The sequence below is a fragment of the Callorhinus ursinus genome, unplaced genomic scaffold (assembly GCF_003265705.2).
Source record: "Callorhinus ursinus isolate GAN/ISIS: 27379988/994484 unplaced genomic scaffold, GSC_fseal_2.0 scaffold22, whole genome shotgun sequence".
NCBI classification, from domain to species: Eukaryota; Metazoa; Chordata; class Mammalia; order Carnivora; family Otariidae; genus Callorhinus; species Callorhinus ursinus.
In genome coordinates this window covers 23,599,358-23,612,525 of record NW_027397084.1, presented here as the reverse complement: position 1 = coordinate 23,612,525, position 13,168 = coordinate 23,599,358, and the positions used below count along the sequence as shown (strand labels likewise).

General features: G+C 38.6%; 1 protein-coding gene across 1 annotated transcript in view; it reads right to left on the bottom strand.

Moving 5' to 3' along the window:
• COL19A1 (collagen type XIX alpha 1 chain) overlaps positions 1–13,168 on the bottom strand; it is a 321,531-nt gene that overhangs the window by 76,273 nt on the left and 232,090 nt on the right. Inside the window, exon 18 of the mRNA XM_073905265.1 lies at positions 2,540–2,590. Coding sequence (XP_073761366.1) covers positions 2,540–2,590 — 51 coding nt within the window. The remainder of the gene's footprint in view (positions 1–2,539; positions 2,591–13,168) is intronic.

Sequence of the window (13,168 nt, the reverse complement as noted above, 5' to 3'; positions counted from 1 at the left end):
AGCAGTGATTGGTTCTGATAAGAAATCTATCACCTATTGTGCTACTCGAGCTTCAAGGCAGCAAATTATCTAGGTCTACCCTCTGAGAAACTGGATTTGTGACAGTATCCATGGTGAAGCACGATGGTTTGCATTAATTTTTTGCACGAAGTTTTGCAAACTTGAAGTAATTTTTTCTTAAATTTACCCAAAACTGCTAGAACTCATATAGGAATTCAGTAAAGTGGCAGGATATAAAATCAATGCATAGAAATCAGTGGCATTCCTATACACCAACAACAAGACAGAAGAGAGAGAAATTAAGGAGTCGATCCCATTTACAATTGCACACAAAACCATAAGATACCTAGGAATAAATCTAACCAAAGAGGCAAAGAATCTGTACTCAGAAAACTATAAAATACTCATAAAAGAAATTGAGGAAGATACAAAGAAATGGAAAAACGTTCCATGCTCATGGATTGGAAGAACAAATATTGTGAAGATGTCAATGCTACCTAGAGCAATCGACACATTTAATGCAATCCCTATCAAAATACCATCCACTTTTTTCAAAGAAATGGAACAAATAATCCTAAAATTTGTATGGAACCAGAAAAGACCCCGAATAGCCAGAGGAATGTTGAAAAAGAAAAGCAAAGCTGGCGCCATCACAATTCCGGACTTCAAGCTCTGTTACAAAGCTGTCATCATCAGGACATTATGGTACTGGCCCAAAAACAGACACATAGATCAATGGAACAGAATAGAGAGCCCAGAAACGGACCCTCAACTCTATGGTCAACTAATCTTTGACAAAGCAGGAAAGAATATCCAATGGAAAAAAGACAGTCTCTTCAACACATGGTGTTGGGAAAATTGGACAGCCACATGCAGAAGAATGAAACTGGATCATTTCCTTACACCACACCCAAAAATAGACTCAAAATGGTTGAAAGACCTAAATGTGAGACAGGGGTCCATCAAAATCCTAAAGGAGAACACAGGCAGCAACCTCTTCGACCTCAGCCATGCAACTTCTTCCTAGAAACATGGCCAAAGGCAAGGGAAGCAAGGGCAAAAATGAACTATTGGGACTTCATCAAGATAAAAAGCTTTTGCACAGCAAAAGAAACAGTCAACAAAACCAAAAGACAACCGGCAGAATGGGAGAAGATATTTGCAAATGACATATCAGATGAAGGGCTAGTATCCAAAATTTATAAAGAACTTACTAAACTCAACACTGAAAGAACAAATGATCCAATCAAGAAATGGGCAGAAGACACGAACAGACATTTTTCCAAAGAAGACATACAAATGGCCAACAGACAGATGAAAAAGTGCTCAACATCACTCGGCATCAGGGAAATCCAAATCAAAACCTCAATGAGATACTACCTCACACCAGTCAGAATGGCTAAAATTAACAAGTCAGGAAATGACAGATGTTGGCGGGGATGCGGAGAAAGGGGAACCGTCCTACACTGTTGGTGGGAATGCAAGCTGGTGCAGCCACTCTGGAAAACACTATGGAGGTTCCTCAAAAAATTGAAAAGAGAGCTACCATATGACCCAGCAATTGCACTACTGGATATTTACCCCAAAGATACAAATGTAGGGATCCAAAGGGGTACATGCACCCCGATGTTTATAGCATCAATGTCCACAATAGCCAAACTATGGAAAGAGCCAAGATGTCCATTGACAGATGAGTGGATAAAGAAGATGTGGTATACACACACACACACACACACACACACACACACACACACACACACACACTGGAATATTATGCAGCCATCAAAAGGAATGAAATCTTGCCATTTGCAATGACGTGGATGGAACTGGAGGGTGTTATGCTGAGTGAAATAAGTCAATCAGAGAAAGACATGTACCATATGACCTCACTGATATGAGGAATTCTTAATCTCAGGAAACAAACTGAGGGTTGCTGGAGTGTGGCGGGGTGGGAGGGATGGGGTGGCTGGGTGATAGACATTGGGGAGGGTATGTGCTATGGTGAGTGCTGTGAATTGTGTAAGACTGTTGAATCACAGACCTGGACCTCTGAAACAAATAATACATTATATGTTAAAAAATAAAAAATAAGAAGATAGCGGGAAGGGAAAAATGAAGGGGGGGAAATCGGAGGGGGAGATGAACCATGAGAGACTATGGACTCTGAGAAACAAACTCAGGGTTCTAGAGGGGAGGGAGATGGGGGGATGGGTTAGCCTGGTGATGGGTATTAAAGAGGGCATGTACTGAATGGAGCACTGGGTGTTATATGCAAACAATGAATCATGGAACACTACATTAAAAACTAATGATGTATGGTGATTAAATAACAATAAAAAATTTACAAAAATAAAATGCTGGTTTTGTGAAAAGATGTTGAGCAAAATACATTTCTTTGAAACATATTTTCAGTGAGGAAAGATATTAAGTATATGTGATCATGTTTCAGAGTCTGAGCAGTTAGGAATTAATAAGGTTTTTTTTCAAAAATATGATTACATAAAATGTGTATATAAGATGTGAAAAAGAGAAGCCATACCTTATTATAATATCCAAGAGTCTGTTGTACTCCTTGTATTCCAGGAGGTCCCTGTATTAGAAATAAATCAAAGAGAAAAGTATGAACATTTACCCAAACAACGTGAATTTAAATAATGTATCTAAGAATTCTTGAAATCTTAGTTAAGAAAAAGCAGGCATATGTTTAGTCAAATATTCTAATTAATAGAGAATTACAGGAACAATAACTTATCAGGTTCTTAAAGGTACTTCTAGGTTAAATCCTGCATGAATCCAAAGAGAGGTCCTAAGTGGGAATGTGTAACATTTTACCAGAAGGTCAGGCATCAGCATATTCTTTATTAAAAAATATTGTACCTGTAAAACTCCTCCAGGGAAGAGGTTGTAGTTTCAGCTTATTTTTGACACTTCTTACAGGGCTTTGATCAATATATTATAGAAATGTGTGCCCATGTGTTATTAACCGAGAAAATATGGGAGAAATATTCTTTTGAATTTGTTGAGTGAAAATGGCTGCACATGGAATTTCAGACCGGAAAAAGATGTCTGTTCAAAAACCTCAGATTTAAGACATTCAGATGCTCATAATCTTCAGTTGACATGGAGTGTTCACTAAGCACTATGCTGAGCTTTGGGTAGACAGGGAAGAAGACATTTGTCTGTCCCTAAAACTTCCAGGTAGAGAAGAAGAGAAGAGTTTCTGAGTTTTCAGGGATTACATTTTGGGGGAGAGGGCCATAAGAAAATACAAAGCTTAGCATTATTTTAAATCAAGTAGTTCAAGCCAAGAGAGAGTCAGCAATGTCAGAAAAGAGACTGCATATTTCATCTAGACCTCAAAAACTCCTCAGAGGAGAGAAAATATTACAGAGGCAAAGCTCTTTACATTTTACCTCAGAAGATAACACAAAGAAAGACTATGATTGAGCAAATCAAACATCACTGTTATACAAAATTATTTTCTTTACAAGGAAATAAGAACTTTGAAAAGTGAAGAAAATTTTAAGGAACAATTACTAGCTGAACTCACTGATAGGAGAAACACCTTAAGTATACTGAAAAAATTAATGTCGGTTAACATTTATGACTGGTATTTCTTATGAACAGCTTGTGTCTGAAGGTCTTTTCTAATGTGAAACCTTTGCATTGTGCCGCTAAATGCCGCAGATACAATGATGTAATGATGGATGTCTGGAAGCAGTTTGATATAACTCTTGAGAAAATAAGAGGCCTCACGAGTGACAGAGCTGAGTATGATTGGAAAGACAAAAGATGTTGTTACTTTGCTGAAATAAAAACAGAGCTAATGTCAGAAAAGAATTCTCATGGCACTATATATTTTTTCCTGTTCTTTTTCTAACAGCCAGCGTTGTGTATTCTAGGTCAGTTAGACGAAGTAATGAGGAGAGCAATCATTGGGTGGGAGTTTTTGCAAAAAGTTTCTAGCCAAGAAGATGCAAAATAAAAACTCATTCTTGAAAATCAGGAAGCATGAGATTGCTTACACATTGCTCTTTCTGCAGCTATATAATGTGGCAAGGAGAAATTTTAGGTATCATATTGTAGTAGCATCAACAGGTGGCTTATGGATATATGCATAGTAGGCATTTGGTGAATGGTGAATGTGTGTTGATAATAAGGCTAATGAGATAAAAGAATAGTGATGTGGTGGGTAAATTTAGCTTCATACACATTCATCCTCGTTGAAAGTATTAATAATTAGGGCTCCTAAATATAGCAGGATCATACAGTCTCTCAAAGAGAGAAGAATCAATCAAATAAGAATAGCAAACATTTATAATGTATTTATTGTGTGCCAGGCATTATACTAGAGATCTTATGTGGATTAACTCATTTAATCCCTACAGTGACACTGAGTGGTATATACCATCATTATTTCCTATTTGAAGATATAGGAAATGAGGGTTAGAAATTGTTAATTGGCCCAAGGTTACACCACTGGTAAGTGGCAGGACTAATATTTAACATAGGTAGCCTAGACCCAAACTTAGTTCTCATCTACTCTCCTATCTTAACTTGAAAGCACACTCACAGCCTAAAATAATTTTGTAGTCTTTTTTTTTTATCATGTTGACTTTGCCCTAGAGAATATTGGGTGATCACTCTTCCATGTTCTACTTAACATACTGAAACTGAAAAAAAAATCAACAGAACTTGTACTTAGCACTTCTTATGAGCCAGCAATGTGATTGGTGTAGGAGGGGAAGATATGAACACTGTCTTTAGATGTAGTCCCACTACATAGATAAAGGAGGCCCCCCGAACCATTCTTTGCATCTCCCATCTATCTTCATACATTCTTGCAACCCATGATAGGGATATTATGCCTAAATATTCCCCCCAAGTTCCTCCCAACCCACAGCTATACTCAAAATGCATCTTATCTTTGTTTGCAGAGGTTGGGAGAACAGGTGGTCGGAGAATATAAAAAGTGGGAGCCTTTGAGGGGGCTCTGGAAGTCAGTATGGAAAAATAAAGAGGAGAGCGAAGAGAGTGGTAGGGGTTACCTGGCACAGAACAGGTAGCAGTGTGGATGAGAATAGTAAAAATAATGAGAGGGCAAAAATTGGGTGAGAATTAGGTCTGATCTTTTACAGACTGGTTATGTGCTCGCACCGTATAGCTGTATTACATAAACCCAGAACATATTCCTCATCCAGAATCCTGATCTTGCTGTTGAGCGTACCACTGGGGATAGGGCAGGAGGGCTCAGTGCTGCTTCTCCTTCTAAAAACAACAGCAGAAGCACAGCTCACTGAACAGAGTCCCTGGCCAATAGAAAAGCCTGAACAGTATGATTCAGATATACACAAGATTAAGAAACCTATAAAAGCTACTTCCATATTTTATATGTTTTATTCTTGCCTTTAAATGTCAAATCCACAAAGTACTGCTCCAAATGGGGTTGATCTGAAGTTTTAGGCTCTGCTACCTAATCTCCGATGAGCATTTATGATGACATTTTCTTTCTTGTTCTTTTAGTCAGTAGGATACTCTGGGTATCACAGATCCTAGGTTTAATGTAACAGAGATTTACAGCTAACCATCTACCCTGAAGGCAGTCCTTTACACAAATTCTCCCCGAGGGCTAAAGAAGCCATGCAGTGACTGAAAAAAGACGCCAGTGGAGAATCCTCAGGCAGTCTACCTCTGCCCTGACTGCAGCCTGCCTGGCCATGGCTCCCCGGGTTGTTTTGAAACTGGCAAAAAGAAACCACCTCAATCACTGTGGGGAGAGTGACAGTAAGACAAACACTATGTATATAGATGCCCAGAGCAACTCTCTCTTGACTGCTGGAAGACCAGTATAGACCCTGGGGTCTTAGAATTGGCTGTCCTAGAGCCACATCCCCAAGAGATGTGCAAAATATTTTCCTCTTTTCTATGCTGGTACAATGCATGGCTGGAAAAGGTCCAATGAGTCATTTGTTTCCAAGTTTAGTAAGAGCTGTCAGTCTTAAAGACTATCAATCAACTCTGAGGAAGGAGAAGTTAAAGACTGTGGTAAGTGACAGGTCTCCTGGCACCACATGGTGTTAGTAGATGTTCCAGGACACTTGAGAGGTCACTTTCTCTAAGGTCTGCATTTATGAAGACTCATCAAGGAATTGCTTAGATGACCAAGGCCCAGTGGAGAATGAAGGCTCGCTATGGAGGCCACGTCATCCTCGGCTAATGCTCTCAGCCACTCCACTATGAAAAGCAGTTGAAGGATTATGGAAACAAGAAAATGTCCCAATATCTTGCTCATGAGTAGTGTGACCTATACATTAGCTATACAGAAATCATGGCTATACAATGTCTATCTACCTTTTATGCAGCTCTGCTCCACTCTACCTGTATTGGGTTGGGAGACATAGGACATCTTGGTTAATGTGATGAGTGCACAATTACAGAGCACCTTTCAAATGCGCATGAACTCCAGGGAGACACACCTGTTCAGAACCCAACTGGGCTCCCGTGTATATACCTGGTATGGGTAGAGATCCTGATGTTGTTTCCTACTGCAAAGAACCATATCTGGTGTGATGAAGTGAATTAATGCTGCATTCAATTTGGGATCATATACTCTCAGCAATAGTTTATAGCATTTAAAGGTTTTTTTGTTTGTTTGTTTTTACTAAAATCTTGTTAGAGATGGAAAACAGAGAAGTATCATGGTGTCTGACACCAACGTCATCAAATGCATAGTGTGAAGATAATGAGCTGTTTGCATTATTTTCACCTTAGCAGATTTCTGTTTTGGCTACAGATTCCCTAAGTCTAAAAGATGGCCAGAGTTTTCTGTGTTAAAAACCACACTCTTCAAACCTGGTCTTGGCTGTACTTTTACTTTTCAGTTCATGCAGTACACAGAGCTTAAAGAACTCTACCTTTCCCTTTTTTTTTTTTTTTTTTTTTTCCTTTCCCTGGTCTTTGGTGTAAGCTCTCTATGCAATCAGGGCTAAGACCTTTTGATTCAGCTTTATCACCCCGTAGTATTCTGAATCAAAATCTCCACGGCTCCACAGTTACTCTGCCTCCTCTCCGATCCTCCCTACTGAACCATTTCCCTTTTTTCCTTTTCTCTAAAATCATCCCTTAGTTCTTCATCACTGCTGACTAAGGCTTCTTGAGCCATCTCGGTGCCCCTTATTTCCATGCCCCATAGCTGTTCAATCTCTTATTAAGGTCTCCTTTCAGGATTCACAAATACATCTTTTCAGGTTTTATAACAACTGCCTTCTGGCCCTGTGGGTTTCCAATTAATTTCAGCTACAACCTTCAAAATACCAAAACCTCTGTGAGGAAAGCTGTACTAATCAACGATCTTCAAAACATGTTAAAAAATAGCTTTGCAGTAAGAACAGATAGAAAGCTTATTATTGGAAAGTCATTTGGGCAAATTTTCAAGAAATATTTTCCATTTCTAATGGCTGGTAGAAAAGGCAGAGAACTGTAATTATTCTTCCCTTGGTATTAAAAAAAATATATCATGAGGAAGCCTAAACTCATAGGAATGGTAAGACGAAGCATATTTCAATATATAGTAATCGCTGGAACAGCTAATGTTTTCTCTTATATATTTACCTCTATAATATTATATATAACTTAGTATATATAAAGCACATTTACACTGATTATGGGGGCTGTGTACACCTGCTTTCTTGTTGGAATGAAACAAGGAGTTTCAATCTGTTTTTCTTATCATAACTCGGGATGTGGTACATAGTATCTCTCCCATCTCCACCAAGGTTTGCCGAATTCATTAGAATTATTGTTTCTCCAAGAAAAAATGTGAGGGGAGGGACACCTGGGTGGCTCAGTTGGTTAAGCGACTGCCTTCGGCTCAGGTCATAATCCTGGAGTCCTAGGATCAAGTCCCACATCGGGCTCTGTGCTCGGCAAGGAGTCTGCTTCTCCCTCTGACCTCCCTCCTCTCACGCGCTCTCTCTCTCTTTCTCTCTCAAATAAATAAATAAAAATCTTTAAAAAAAAAAGAAAAAAATGTGAGGGGAAAGCCGACTTCTTGCTTGTTGGTTTTGGTTTCAGTTAGCAATGGTAGGGACCTAGCATAAGTCTTGCTGCTTCCAAACTCATAGAAGATAGGGCCAACAGATTTAGATTAATCTAAGAATCTGGCTAAATAATTGAAAACAAAGCTGCAATGAGCTCTAGTTAAGTAGAAAAGAGCCTATGGATGGATTTTTGACCAGAATTACAACATACAAAGTTGTATTCTAACTCTGAGAGAAAAATCGATAATATTCTTTAGATAGAGAATATTTGGGAAATCAATTCCTCTTTCTTTTAAACACAGAACCTCTTATTTATCTTAAATATTTGCTTTAAATGAATTTTTTTTGTCTCTCGGGATTTAATTATCTAAGTTACACAGTTATAATTTTATAGTGGATTATTTTTCTGAGAATGCTTCTCCTATAAATTTTTAGTGACTAATGAGATAGCAATATTCCTCCCCAAACCCCTCAAAATTTCTGAAAACTCTCAAACTGCACAATAATTATTTCTGAAGCCAGGAGAAGATTCACTGAGTGTTCATACTATGTTTACATTTCTTTTTTTTTAAATTTTAAAATTTTTATTTTTTATTATGTTCAGTTAGCCAATATACAGTACATGGAGGGGATTACGCTAAGTGAAATATGTTTACATTTCAACATAGATTCCTCAAGCTCTCCTTTTTGGGATTACAATGGGAATGTGGCCACGTAGTATGTAGTGGGTAAATTTTAAGATTCCTGGAAAGGAACTCTTATTCCTGAGAATATCTCACCCACTTTCTGGTTTATTCCTAAAACTTCATAGAGAAAGTTTGATTTATTTGTTTGGGTTTTATTACCAGCTCAAATGTAAATGTTCCTGGTAGATGTAATACTGTTTCATATTCATACAACTCTGGATAATTTTAAATTTGTTTTCATATATTTTCTTGGATGACATGTTAATGTGATTTCAAAACATGTTATTTGATTCTTATAATAACTGAAGTGGGTATTATTATATTCTTCATCTAACATGAAAAAATGGAGAGATTTTTTTCCCCTAAATCACATAATAAGCAAATGGTAGAACCAAGTCTAAGAGTTGTTCCATTCTAATATATTCTTATGAATCATTTATTAAATATTTCCTGAGAGCAAATTGAATGGGACAGAGAAAGAGAAGAGTGAAGGGCGTGGTACTTGGGGAGTAGGGGACAGGAGAAGATAGTATCAAAAGAGGAAGTGGTACAGAAAAAGGATGAAGACCCTGGAAGCTGATTCTTTTCTTGTACCACTATCAACCCAGGACTCTTGCTTTCTGACACCAGGTTCTGAGGAATGATGTTACTTCTTTTGAGAGAATGAGAGAGAGCAGGAGAGGGAAGAGGGTCAGAGGGAGAGGCAGACTCCCTGCTGAGCAGGGAGCCCGATGCGGGACTCGATCCTGGGACTCCAGGATCATGACCTGAGCCGAAGGCAGTAGCTTAACCAACTGAGCCACCCAGGCACCCCTGATGTTACTTCTTTTGTGCTAAGTCTTAAGATTAACTTTGGCTGTAAGAGATGAGGACTCAGAATAAGCTCAACGAAAACTGAGGTTTCAAGCCAATCAGGACGTATTTCATTTATTTGGCCAATACACAAAGATACAATCATGAAACTGAAAGTGCCCTCATCCTTAAATAGATGTTTTCGTCCACACTGAAAATTGAATCTACTGAGATTTTTTTTTGGATGACTAATATGTCAATGAATATACTTAAGTTAACATTCTTAGATGAAGTTTACTCTGTAAAGACTTGAACAGAGAAAAACAGGAGAGGAGCGAAGCAGATAGAAGAAAAAGTTACACAAGAGTGATAATGTACAAAGTGGGCAAAGTATCAACATTTTTGCTTCAGAAATGGTAGACCCTGGATGAAATCAAGAGAAAGATGAAAATAATAAGCAGATGGCAGAGAGTGATAAAATGAAATAATAATAATATTAAGAAATAATGGTTAGGCTTTGAAGCTAATAACTATGTGGCAAGGGACATATATTACTGCGTTTTACTGTACAGCAACGCAGCGAGGTAGGAATTATCCTTATTTTACATAACAAAAGGTTAACTATCTTACCCAAGGTCATACACTTAGTTGATAAGAGCCAGATTCCAACCCAAGTCAGCCTGACCTCATAGCTTTGATATTTTAACACTTCCCTTTATCTGCTTCACAGTAAGAGGGTGGCCAGATAGGAAAATATAATGTCAATTATCTTAAAGCTGGTTATAAGAATCAAGTAGGGAATTCAATAATAAAAGATTACAGAATCCCTTAATGAGATACAGAATCAGTAAGGGCCAAGATTGCTCTGGGACATAGTGTAGATACACATCTTCAAAGATTTGGATGACAAGAAGAGATCAAGAGGAGAGTGTCCAGAATGGAAGAAGGGTAAGGAGAAGAGAGAGGAACCACATACAGACACAAGAAATGTTAAAATCATGGAGGGCTTAGATTAGAAAGAGATCAAGAGAGGGAGATTTCTGAAGCAAGCAAGCAAGCAAGCAATGGTAATCAGCATCTTAAGTAACTTTTGGAATTCAAATAACACCAAATGAGGCCTAGTATTTATGGGATGATAGAAGAAAAGGAGAAATAAAAAGGTCATAGTTGGTGGAAAAAGACGAGCTAACCAAGAGAGTAGTAATGCTTGGAGATGATTTTGATAGGCTGAAATTCTATGAGTGTGAAATTGCTGTGATGAACAGTCATGGGAAAGCTGTCACACTTAGTGGAGAAAATGAAATACCCTTCAAATAAGACTACAATAGTGCCATTGTATTTGTTGTGGAAGAGAGATTTGTGTACTAGCATTCTTGAAATCTGAAGCATTTAAGTGATACAACAATACACGGGTTTAAGCATTCATCAAGGACATCTTTTGGGAACATCCTCGAATAAAAGTAATACTTTTGTTAGAAGCCAGCAGCCACACGTTCATTCTTGGTGCACATCTGGAAATTCTGAGCAATGCTGTGATCCATGTGATCCATCTTCTCTTGTCTGAGTCAGTTTCCCCCACCACAGTGGCATATACCTGCACCATACTTGGAAAGATCAATAGCTCTTAAGTGTTTCAATCTAAGATATTGCCAGCATCCCTGGTTCAGAAGTTCAGAAGCAGCGCGATTAACAGGTGAGGAATTGCAGCAAAAGCAGCTTCTAGATCTTGAATGAGAATTTTTCACATCTGCCACTTTGGACATTTTTCAAACTCATTCCTCTGTGTATTCCAGGAAGCGCTCACTTGAGCTGGGCTTGTCTCTTCTGGCCTGCATACTGAGCTGTGTAATTGAGGGAACTCAAGCATAGGCAGTTTATGGTTGTATGAATAAGCAAAATACTCAATATGTGACCTGATTGTTTTCCAAAATTGCACAGTCCCTGGTTTTACTTGTCATTTTGGAACAGAAGTGGGAGGATGAGACTGTGACAATGAATGCATTCAATGGGTATAATTAACCCATTTCATAAAAGCAGATTTTCTAAATTATGCTATGAAGCTCATAAGTTTTTAACACTTTATTTTCCAAGGGAGACAAAAATCATTTTCAAAGGAGCTTATTTTTTTTCCTGACACTATAAAACAAATCAATCTAATTGGTATCAAGCCCACTGCATTATTGATAGTGTGGGACATTTTTGACTGATTTCCATGGCATGATGGTTAGAAAAATAATGATTCCTCCCCCAACACTGCTATTCTGCTTATCCATCCATAAAATGTTTCAGACTCATCTCTCCCCAGTATGTCCTGCAAAAGGAAAAATATCATTTGTCAGCTCCCTGCAATATAGAAGCATCAGGAATCTTGAGAGTGGCTTGCCACCCCACAGGAACAACGTCATTGACCCAGCGCAAGGTGATAAAAACCACAGGGGTATGAAAACTAGTAAGAATGGAGGTGTGTGAAACAAATTATTTGTATCCATTGGTGTCCCACAAAGCTCACCACCAACCAAAACCATACCTGGAGAATGAGTGTGCCTCCACCCCCTCGTGTGACCTCGGGAATCAAATCAGGAGGAAAGTTGGCTTACACCACCTGCACCTATCAATGCTTTGAGGTTTCATTTATGTAATTAGGTGATAACATTCACTCTCTTTAAGAGCATTGGTAGGATGGGGCGCTTGGGTGGCTCAGTGGTTAAGCATCTGCCTTCGGCTCAGGTCATGGTCCCAGGGTCCTGGGATGGAGCCCCACATTGGGCTCCCTGCTCAGTGGGGAGCCTCCTTCTCCCTCTCCCACTCCCCCTGCTTGTGTTCCCTCTCTTGCTGTGTCTCTCTGTCAAATAAATAATAAAATCTTAGAAAAATAATAATAATAAAAGTGTTATTAGCATGACAATGCTGCCTGTGCAGAGAAAATGCGATTTCCAAGGCCACCTGCCGGGACTTAAGCTAGCCAGGCTGATGGCCCTGGTGTATACACTGCCAAGGGACACAGAGGCCAAGAGCTGGTGCAAAATCCGAATAGTTGGGGACATTCCGGACAGCTCTGGCAAACAACAAAATGAACAATCTGTAGGTTTTACTTTGGCGTGGATTAAGTCTCCACTTCAGCTCAAATGTGTGACATCAAGGTTTCTCTCTGATCTATAGGTGTAGGAATGATAAATCTGCGGATGATGATTTTTGGCTAACTGAACCCCAAGGTTACAAAGGGCACATTCAGTGAAGTACTAGAAAAAAATATGTAATGATTTTATTTTTAAAATACATAGTCCCCTACAAAGGATTTCAGGCAAAAGAGGAGATGCTGACCCACTCTAGGCTGGTGAAGTTATCAGTGATATTACCCTAATATTAACCTAGCCCAGAGGATGGTTTTCCTGTTTCTTAAAATAAATTTGGAATATTTCAAGCATGCTAAAAAGTATAGAAAAGAAGATGATAAATTCTCATGAATCCATAATCCAATGTTGTCAGATCCTAACCATTTGCCATATTTGCTTCAGATCTCTTTACTTTTTAATGAAATTACAAAGACAGCCAAAGCCCCTTCTAGTCCTATTTTCTACCCTATTTCCTTCCATATTTCAGGTCCCCCCAAGTGATGCTGAAAACTTGTTGCTTCTCTAGTTACCTTTGACC